At 49.1% G+C, this 10378-nt stretch overlaps 1 protein-coding gene across 3 annotated transcripts in view; it reads left to right on the top strand.

Moving 5' to 3' along the window:
- Positions 1-9992, top strand: part of Bcl7a (BAF chromatin remodeling complex subunit BCL7A) — a 34300-nt gene extending 24308 nt beyond the window's left edge. For 2 of the 3 annotated variants that reach the window (XM_038345905.1, XM_042055907.1), the window contains 2 exons: positions 4145-4266; positions 7098-9992. In XM_038345905.1, the coding sequence (XP_038201833.1) occupies positions 4145-4266; positions 7098-7169 (194 nt within the window). In that variant the 3' untranslated portion in view covers positions 7170-9992. The remainder of the gene's footprint in view (positions 1-4144; positions 4267-7097) is intronic. The other variant, XM_038345907.1, reaches the window with a different exon arrangement.
- Positions 9993-10378: the final 386 nt, after the last annotated feature.

Raw genomic sequence — 10378 nt, forward strand, 5'->3', positions numbered from 1 at the left:
TTTTTCTTTTAAAAAAAATTTTATGTGTGAAAGTGCTTGGCTGTAGGTATGCATTTGTACCGCATGTGTGCGTGATACCCTAACAGACAGATCAGGAGAGGGAGTAAGATCCCCTAGAACTGACGTTACCAATGATTGGGTGCTAGGAACCAAATTCAGGTCCTCTGCCAGAGCAGAGCAGCAGGTGCCTGAGCCTCTCGCCAGCCCCAGCTTCTCCTATGTAGTAACTTGAAATTCATGTCCAGACCTGGTGGTGCCCACACGTAATCCCAGCACTCAAGAGGCTGGATGGAGCAGGAAGATCACAGACTCGAGACTAGCCTGTGCCCCACAGCTTCATTGCCAAACCTGTCTCCAAAGAGAAAAACGAAAGTAACGTGAAGTGAACCACTTTTCCACTTTGGTGATGGTATAGCTCAGCTGTAGGGTAGACATGCTTGGTCCATGAGAGAGCCCGGGTTCAACACCCAGGACCTGCGCCCCCCACCCCCCCAAAAAAAGATTGAACAGAACTGTTTCTTTTTTTCTTTCCTTTTTTTTTTTTTTTTTGTATGTGTGTGGGGGGTTGAGATGGGATTTCTCTGTGTAGCCTTGGCTGTCCTGGAACTCACTCTGTAGACCAGGCTGGCCTTGAACTCACAGAGGTCCATCTGCCTCTGCCCCCCAGTGCTGGGATTAAAGGCGTGTGCTACCATCACCCAGCAAACTGAACCATTTTTTTTTTTAAAAAGATTTATTTATTTATTATGTATATATAGTGTTCTGTCTGCATGTATGCCTGCAGACCAGAAGAGGGCACCAGATCACATTACAGATGCTTGTAAGCCACTATGTGGTTGCTGGGAATTGAACTCAGGACTTCTGGAAGAGCAACCAGTGCTCTTAACTGCTAAGCCATCTCTCCAGCCCCCAAACTGAACCATTTCTAAGTGAAAAACAGTTCACCAGTGTCTAGAATATTCTGTCTCCTCAGTCCACAAAGAAACTGCACGTACGGCATAATCCCTCCTATGCCTTCCTCATAATGACCAGTTTGCTGCGTATGTGCTGGTGAGAGTGGACACTTTACATAAAGAACGTGATGCATCTTGCCTTCCACCCTCTCAAGGCAGGGTTCCTTGTCTCTGCTGCTGTGCTATATAATCCAGGCCAGCTGGCCTTACCTTTCGGAACCAACTAGTCTCCTGTCTCCACTTCCCATCTCGCTGTGTCACGGGACTGCCGGTTTACAGACGTGTGCCGCTATACCCTGATTTTACATGCATTCTGGGGAGCAAATCTGGATTTTTAGGCTTGTGTGGATAGTGCCTTTACCGCCTTTCCCCAGCCGTCTCCCTGGCTCTCTGTAAAGAAGACCACATTTTGTTTTTCCCTTTGGCTGTTTCCTCTGTTGCTGTCATCTTTGGGAATAGTACCACTGTGGCATTCCTAGTCAAGACTCTGTAAGAAAAAAAAAAAAAAAAAAAAAAAAAAAAAAAAAGAAGACTCTGTAAGGCTCTGGGTTTAGTTCTTTCGGAAATAAAATTTCTAGGTCATGTGTTTAGGTTTTTGAGGGACTGCCGTTAATGTGGATTTTCAAGGCAAACCTAAGCCCGACATTCAGGCATGGGCCAATAGTCACAACATTCAAGAGACCAAGGGAAGATTGCCACAGGTGAAACCAGCCAGAGTTGTACAGTGAGTTGTAGGCCAGCATATGTAATAAATAAGTAGACGATACTAAACTCTGAAAGAACCTTCAGGTTTACAGAGAGTTTGAGTCCGTGTCCTAGATAATCTACCAGTTACTTCAACCTAGAGTTAATTTGCAGTAGGGGAGGGCGTGTTTTTGAGATAGGTTGTCACTACAGAGCCTAGATTGGCCTTGAATTCTTTCTCGCCCTGTCTCAACCTTCCAAATGCTAGTTTTTTACACAGCCTTATGCCGCTGGCCAGGGTGGCTATTGTCAATCTTGTACTTATAGGGGAGGCAGGGATTTTGGACAGGATCCCATGATTCACCAGGGGCAATGGCAGTGTTTGAATGAACTTAAATCTGTCTCTAAACTTCATCCCTCTGCATCTCCCGAGTTGTAAGTGAAGTGTGCCCCCCTCACCATCCCCGCCCCCATGGCTGTAAGGAAGCCCAGCACAGGAACTCTGGCCAGCCGTGGAAAGGGCCTAGAGCTCCTACCTGCCCTGCATGCTAGCCGTCTGCACCCCTACCTGCCTCAGACTCGAGACAGCTGCAAAATCCAAACATGAACTAAAAGAATATATAAGTATTTTGGGCACAGTTCATGTTTGGATTTTGCTCTTTGTTATTCCTCTGTCTCAGAAAGTAAGCCATGGTTGTTTAGTAGGCTTTTTTAAACCAGGGTGAGAGCTGGAGAGATGGCTCAGCAGTTAACAGTGATCTGAGTTAGATTCCCAGCACCCATGTTGGGCAGTTTACAACTCCTGTAGCCTTTGCTACCCTCACTGAGGTGCACATGCCCCCTCCAATTAAATATAAGGGTCAGGCAGTGATGGCGCACGCCTTTCATCCCAGCACTCAGAAGGCAGAGGCAGGCGGATCTCTGAGTTCGAGGCCAGCCTGGGCTATAGAGCTAATTCTACAACAGCTAGGGCTGGTACAGAGAAACCCTGTCTCTAAAAACCAAAATAAATAAGTAAAATCTAAATTGATAAAGTCAGGGTGACCTGTCATCGTGGCCATGTGTGAGCATCTCAGGCTCAGGTGGGATTTTTTTTTTTCTCTTTTCTCATTGGTTAGTTGTAAAAAGCCAAATGGTCCTGTGGTGCCCGTGCCGCTACAAGATGGTACGCGAGCCGGGAACTAAGCTGGAGACTTAAAAACAGAGACACGGGTCGGGGGAACATGGGTCACTCTTGATACAAGAGTGCCACACTTTATTGTGCTCACGGGCAGCTTATATAGGGATCCTTAGCTCTTGGGATCTTTCAGCTGCAGGCCTCATTAGAACCCACTCCCCTGCCACCAAGGTCTTGTGCTCAGAGCAGCTGCAGGCACAGGTGTTTTGCTCCGTTCACTCCAGCAGGCAAAGGCTCCCAGCGAGATCGGATTTTTACAGCTAGTCCTTACTCTGGTCACCAGAGAAATGTCCTTAATTATTAAGAGAAATTTTAGGCTAGGGATTTAGTTCAGTTGGTAGGCTACTCGGCCAAGCCTTCAGGAAGCACTGGGTTTGGTCCTCAGAACCGAATAAACAATGGCGGTGCGCACTTGTGGGTCCCAGCATTCAGGAGGTAGAGTCAGTAGAACAGAAGTGCAAGGTTATTCTTAACTACATAGAGATTCGGGGGCTGGTCTAGGGGCGGCAAGATGGCGCAGCAGGTGAAGGTGCTTGGCCCCAAGCGCCAGGACTCACATGGTAGGAGAAGGCAGACTCTATCTGGTTGTCCTCTGACCTCCACGTGCTCTCTGTGGCAAGTAAGCACATATAGTAAATAAACAAATGTGGGGGCTTTCTTTCTTTTCTTTCTTTCTTTCTTTCTTTCTTTCTTTCTTTCTTTCTTTCTTTCTTTCTTTCTAAGATTAGAGACTAGGAAGATGGCTCAGTGATTAAGAGTATGTGCTGCTCTTGCAGAGAACCCTGGTTTGGTCCAAGCACCCTCTTGGTGGCTCAGAACCATCTGTAACTCCAATTCCAAGGGATTAGATGTTCCTCCCTGGCCACTGCAGCTAATGGGCACATATGAAGTGCACAGGCATAGGTGTAGGCACAGCACCCATCCACATAAAAGAGAAATAACCCTTCAAAAAACTTGTTTGGGAAGAGTCGGCTCCCTCTACAAAAGCCTGCTGAAGTCTCTGTGGGAGCCAGGAGGTGATTGCTATGGTGTCTGGTGCCCAGCAGAGGGCACCAGACACTGGCAGCATTGTGTACAAAGTAGTCCTTCAGGCAGGGTAGGTATGCATGGAAAGAGGGTTGGAGACCCACAGAGCCCCCCCTGTGGTCTGGCTATTGATAACTGCCTTGCTACCAGATAAATGGAAAAACTTCCCAAGTTTTAGCCCATCTAACTCTGGAAGTTCTCAGCCACAAAACTACCCAGATCCTGGTATTTTTAGTATTTGGTGCAGCTGGTGCTGCTTCTCATGCGTCTGAAAACAGCTTCTGTCGTCTTGCTCTTTGCTCAGATGCTTCTGATGAGCAGAATTCACAGTCTTCGATGGAAAACTCAATGAACAGCTCAGAAAAAGCAGAACGGCAGCCATCTGCAGAGTCGGGGTTGGCAGCGGAAACTTCGGCAGTCTCTCAGGTATCTGCCGCCAGGCCTTGGTGGGGCGGAGCGAGGGTTCCGTGGTCCACTGAAAGTCGAGCTACTTCACTGTCCGACAGTTGGAACACTGTTTGTCCATTGGATAGCGGCTGAATGTGTTAGCCTCTCATCTGAGGCCACCATGCTAGGAGGGACTTGTGGTCCTGCTTCAGGAAACCTTTGGGATAGAGCATGCACACTCATGTTCTAGTCTCAGCTTGGTGACAGTAATTTTTGGGTCCATGGAAGTACCACCACATCCTTTAAGGTTAAGGAAGACTCCATCTCAGAAACCTGAAGGCCAGATAGGTTCTTCTTTGGGATTTTGCTTCTGATCCAGCCCCCCCTGCTCAGACCTCTTCTGTGTTGTAACTGAACATCAACATCTCTTGGGTTGTTCAGTGCAAAAATAAGACCCAGCGGCAGGAGGCAGATAGGATGGAGTCTCGTCCAGGCCCAAATCCAGCTCCAATCTGCTGGGTAGGGAGGTGCAAGCCAGTAATCCCAGCTACTTGGGAGCTTGAGGCAGGAGAATCACAAGTTCAAAGCCAGCCTAGGAGACTTAATGAGAGCCCATACATCTCTGTCTGGCCTGCCCTGTGTGCTCACTACCTAGAAGAGGCCCAGATCTCTAGGAGGCACTACTGGGGCTGTAAGAAGGCCTTAGACCTAGAGAGGAGGTTGTCTCAAATATAGCAGGATGGGGGGGCTGGGTCTGTAGCTCAGCGGCACAGCACCTACTCCTCATGTGTGACGCCTCAGGTGCTATCCACAGCTGCATCACTGAGCCCCTGGGCGTCTGCTGTTGCCAAGCCTCAATCTGTCAGCCGCCAATGAAGATTAGATGAGAAAATATGGGTAAAATACCCTGCCAGGGCCACTGTGGTGTGTTGACAGAAGAGGGACTGGAGATACAGCTCAGAGGTTAAGAGCACTTACTGCTTGCAGAGGACCCAGGTTCCATTGGCAGCACCCACATAGGCGCTCACAACCGTCTTCTCCAGTTCTAGGGGGTCTGACAAAGGCACATGGTGTTCTTACAAGCTTGCATTCATACACACAAAGTAAATAAATCAAGTTTAAAAGTAGAGTTTTTAGAAGATGTTAGATTCAGAAGAAGCATCAGCTGTGTGTAACTCAGTGGTAGAGTACTTGCCTAGCATGTCCCATCATAAAAAAGGGGAAAGAAGAAAAATGTTCCTCGCTCTGGGGCCAGGACGACCCCTTTTCGCTGGCCTGAGTCTATTGTTCTTCCCTCCGCATTCTTCCTGAGAGCCCAGAGACTTTCCTCTTCTGTCTTGATGTGGAACAGCCCAAGCTGACTCACCCTACTAGATCTTCAGCACAGCAGAAGGCTGCTCCTTCAGACAGGACCCAACAGCCCTGGCAGCACCTTTGCCCACTCTTATATCTGTGTCTCCCTTTAAAAAGCAAACCAGGAAGCCAGGTGTGGTGGCGCAGGCCTTTAATCCCAGCACTTGGGAGGCAGAGGCAGGCAGATGGCTGTGAGTTCAATACTAGTCTAGTCTAGTCTAGAAATTGGGTTCCCAGCCAACTAGGACTGCATAGTGACCCCCTGTCTCAAAGAAGGCGGAGGGTGAGCAGCAAGATGACGCCACTGATCAAGGCATTGCACCAGGCCTGATGACCTAAGTTCAAAATCTAGGACCCATGTAGTGGAAAGAGAAAAATGACTCCCTCAAGCTATCCTCTGACCTCTCTGCACATGTTACATGCACACATGTCCATGTGCACGCCCAGTACATATAAAGAATAAATGTAATAAAACATTAAATTCCAAAGTAGTAAGGAAGAGAACCCGCTTCCCTGATGCCAAGCCTTGTCCGTAGTCCTCAGAGAACGCTCACTCAGCCTTCTGTTTAGTTCTGATGCCCAAACTGGCGCCTCTTTGACACAGTTAACACAGCACATGCTACAAACCAAGCCCTGTTCCAGGACTAGGGTGGCTCAGGCAGAGAAGTTTTGTAGACAGACGCAGGACACTAAGCCTCTGTCTTGAGAGATGGCGTGGGTTGATGCAGAGAAGCGTGAGAGGAGTCTGGGTGACTTGGGCTCTCTTTGGTTTGAGAGGAGTCTCCTGTACCTGAAGTTTGAGAGCCAGGAGCCCAGGAGAGTACAGGCTTCTAGGGGTGGAATGAGTGGAAAGGGGGCTGTCCAGGCACAGGCTTTATTCCACACCTGTGGTAACATGAAGACATCACAGAGGCCAGGGAGCTCAGTTAGCATGGATACTGTCTGCAGTTTGGTCTCGGGTGATGGCTGAGGTCTGAGAGACCAGAGGTGACAGCTGGTGAGTGAACACCTTTTTGGGTGTCATAAGACTTCTGGGGAATTCAGTGACAAGGATGGGCCTCTTTCCCCCAGAATAATGTCCATATGTCCACTCAGCATGAGCTCAGCATTTGAAGCAAGCCGGGTGCCTGAGGGACAACAGTTCACACAGTAGAGCCTTCCGCTCAGGTGCTTACCTCCGCGGTTACAGACAGGAAGACTAGTCACAAGGGAAACATGGTCTAGGCTTTGTGGAATCAAAGACCAGGGCCTAAAAATACAGAGGGAACAGCCCGTGTCACGGTTCAGAGTAACAGTGGTCATAGTGGAGGTGGGTTTCACACACTCTCCAAAGCATTTGTATTGCAAGTTTGCTGTGTGTCTGGAACCTCCCCTCCCCCCAGGTAGTGCTCATGAGGTTGGTCAGAGCTAAGTAGTTTTCTCTCTTTTCCTTCTGGAGCCAGTCTGCTGTCCCACCGGTGTCCTAACTGCCCTTCCTGCTTATACTGACCCCAGTCCCTTCTCTTCTTCCCCCGAAGGATTTAGAAGGAATGCCACCCTCTAAAAAGATGAAGCTGGAATGTTCTCAACAGAACTCTGAAGAAATGTAGACGCCCAGTGGAACCCTTTGGTCCATGTTTCATGGCAGGTACATCAGCAGGCTTAATTCTAGAATGCTGCCCAAGCATTTCCCCTTGGGCACGAACAGAACTAACGTTTCAAGTTTACTAAGTGCAAATCCAAGAAAAATCTAGAACGGTGGAACTTCTCAGACGCTGGCAAGCTCTGCTGTGAAGCGAAACACTCGAACCTTCAAGTGACTGTCCTTGGGAAGTGGGCCGACAGCTCAGGAGTGTCTGCACACTGTCTCGGAAGCCAAGATTACATTTGTGTTGCTGCTGTATCCCCTGCCCCCACTTCTCTATTTAATGATATAAGCTATTTGAGGGTGGTACCAGTCAGGAATTTGCTTTTCATAGGGGCTTTTTCACTCTTCAACCAATTCCTTCCGCTTTCTTTTTTTGTGCCTTGTACCCTAGAGGTTACCTCTGGCATGCTTCCTGGTTTTTGCATCTCTCCTGGCAAAGTGCCCATTCATTTTGGTTGTTTGCTGCCCTCTTTCTGTCTCTCTCCTCCCTGCCCCGAGAGCAGGCAGGGTAGAGAACAGGAGATCAGGCACCTTCAGTGGCTCCTGGTTCAGGTGGGCAGTGTTTGGGCACACCCTGCACCCTACCTGGAGCCAGCCCCAACTCCCAGGGCCCCTAGGGCTACAAGTGTCAGCCTCGCTTCCCAAGGGCTGGCCTCCTTGGTTCAGGACATGCCCTCACCTCCTGGAGCCATGGAGGCTAGGGGTTTGCAAGCCACAGTAGCCCAGATTGACATGCAAAGCCTTTAGATTTTTCTGGCACTTCCGCCCTATCTCCCTCCACTCTAGCCACACAGGCACTGCTTCCAGGCCCTCCAAGGACAGAATGGCTGACTGCAAGCTTGTCTTCTTAGGATAGTACAGGGCTGGGGAGGTTGGGAGCAGGCAGCAGGAATAGCTGGTGCTGAACTCTCCCACAGGACATTGCTTGGATTTCAAATCCATGGAAACCTGATGCCCTTCGTCCCTGTCCCCTGTCCTCCCACACCCCAGATCCCAAGCAAGATGCTCCTGGCATCATGTTCTGACTCTCAGAGCAACAGGTGGATGGAGTCTCGGTCCCAGCATGAGCTGTCAGCCTCCACTGGGGAGCGGACCTTAACAATTGGGCCTCAAAGGCCAGAACCAAGGCACCGAGGAACTGGGAAGATTTGCACACAGCCCCAGAAAGGAGCCACGGAGGCTCCCTCTTCCCCTGCCCTCAATTGCACCGAGACAGCTTTTTCTCACTCAGTGGAGACACCCCTTGTACGAGCTGCCCAACTGTTCTGAGGCCTGGTTTGCTCTTAATTCCTCCACGGACCCCTCAGACCTGACGGCTTCCCCCGCGCTTTCTTACTGCACTGGAGCACTGGCTCCCTACAAGTTGTATGTTGGGGTGGGGGGAGCGGGGTGTTTGTTTTTGTTTTGTTTTTTGTTTTGTTTGCTAATTGGTGCATATTCAGGTACCACCTTGTGACGTGTGGATCTTTCTCCCAGTCATTGTGAGAAGTGTCTGCCAGGCTCCGTTTTCTAAGAGTGTCTGAGGGAGAGCTCCGGTTTCTTTTTCTGTTTTCAAGGGAGCTGTCTATTTCCTATGCTCACGAAGAATCAAAATGTTCCTGAATTTTAAATACCTCATGCAAAAATATCTCCTGAAATAAGGGAAGAAAAAAAAAAACTTTGAAATCTTAATGTTGAAGTTAGCAATGCTAAAATGTTTCTGTCTTAAAAAAAAAAATTCTTGTACTTAGCAATTTTGCCCCTCAGGCAGTCAGTTCTATGAAGAACTGTGTTCTGTGTCTTTGCTGGAAAGCAAGCAGATGCACGACCTCCAACATATCTCAAGGTCAAGGCGGCTTTACCTCCAGATTCTAGAGTTAGGGCAACATTTTTCTTTTGCAGCAAAACTCCATTTTGGTGAAAGATGAATTTGGATATTTATTTCTTTTTCTGGGAAACAAGCGGTTACAGCATACGCAGCTGAAGGAGAGCCCAGCACGTGTATCCAGGGAGCCAGCAGGGCGGCCAGGGCCACCTGCACCTCTTCTGTGCACTGCAGCCTCTCCGGACAGTCGAGGAGTTGACGCAGTTGAGGATGAAGACAACGACGAGGTCCACGGTACCGAGGCTGTATTAGTTTTTCTCTGAAGTGCCTGAAGGTAGGAATGGGCTGTTGATGGGGACCATTCGGGCGTCCCCCGACGGCCACGCCAGGCAAAGAGCCAGCAGCCTTGCACTGCACGCTGGCCAGGAAAGCCTTCCACGCGGAGCGGTCAGACTGCAAAATCAATGTGCTTCCTTCCCCACCACGGTCCTCTCTCCGGAGCCGATGGTCCCCATCCCCGAAACCCCGCCCTCATCCCCGCCACAGAATCTAAGACCTTTCATCTGGCCGAGCCAGGGGCTGGGGATCCTAAGCAAATGCCTTCCGTGGACATCAGGCCCCATGGCCTAAAGGGCTCCCAGGGCAAACTTCCCCCAAAACTTGAAGGTGGGGGAATGGCGGCTACACATTCCACAAAGTGCTGGCACTTACACCCACAACCCGGAAGGCTATTGACCGGTTCCTAGAGGGTGGTGACTACCCATCAGACGGTGTCATGGTTTGGAATGTTAGTTATCGCCGAGGACCTGGTTAGAGATATAAAGACCTTTTTTTCACTGTTACCTTTTTTTCCTCTCTTACAATTTTTTTTGGTGTGTTGTACAGCAGTATAATTTTTCACTTATTTATTCCATCAGTAGATATTGTTTGTACAATGTACAATGGTTTCATTTCAGAAAATAAAAAAAAATCAGATCATGAGTTCCGTGGCTTAACTTATTATAATAAAGAATAAAATCTGGTGGATAAAGAAGATGGGTGCCTGCTCTGGCTGCTTCTGCACAAGTCTGGGATGTTCCTTGTAGGAGACTCTGCTGCCAGCCAGAGTTATGATAGCTGCCATTATTAGACACCAGGTGGGTGCCAGGCCAGTCACTAGATACTCCTTTTTGTGGGTGTGTCTTGTCAATCACCTTGTGCACCAGAGTAGACAGCAGGGTATACCTTGTCCAGTTTATGTAGCCAGGTAGAGCTCCAATCTGTGTCTATACCTGGGAGCCAGGACTGGGCAGACTGAGGCAGGGTGATTGCTGAGAGTTCAAGGCCTGGACTACTTAGCAAATAGCAAGCAAGCCAGGGCTACATAG

This window comes from Arvicola amphibius, chromosome 10, assembly GCF_903992535.2.
Source record: "Arvicola amphibius chromosome 10, mArvAmp1.2, whole genome shotgun sequence".
NCBI classification, from domain to species: domain Eukaryota; kingdom Metazoa; phylum Chordata; class Mammalia; order Rodentia; family Cricetidae; genus Arvicola; species Arvicola amphibius.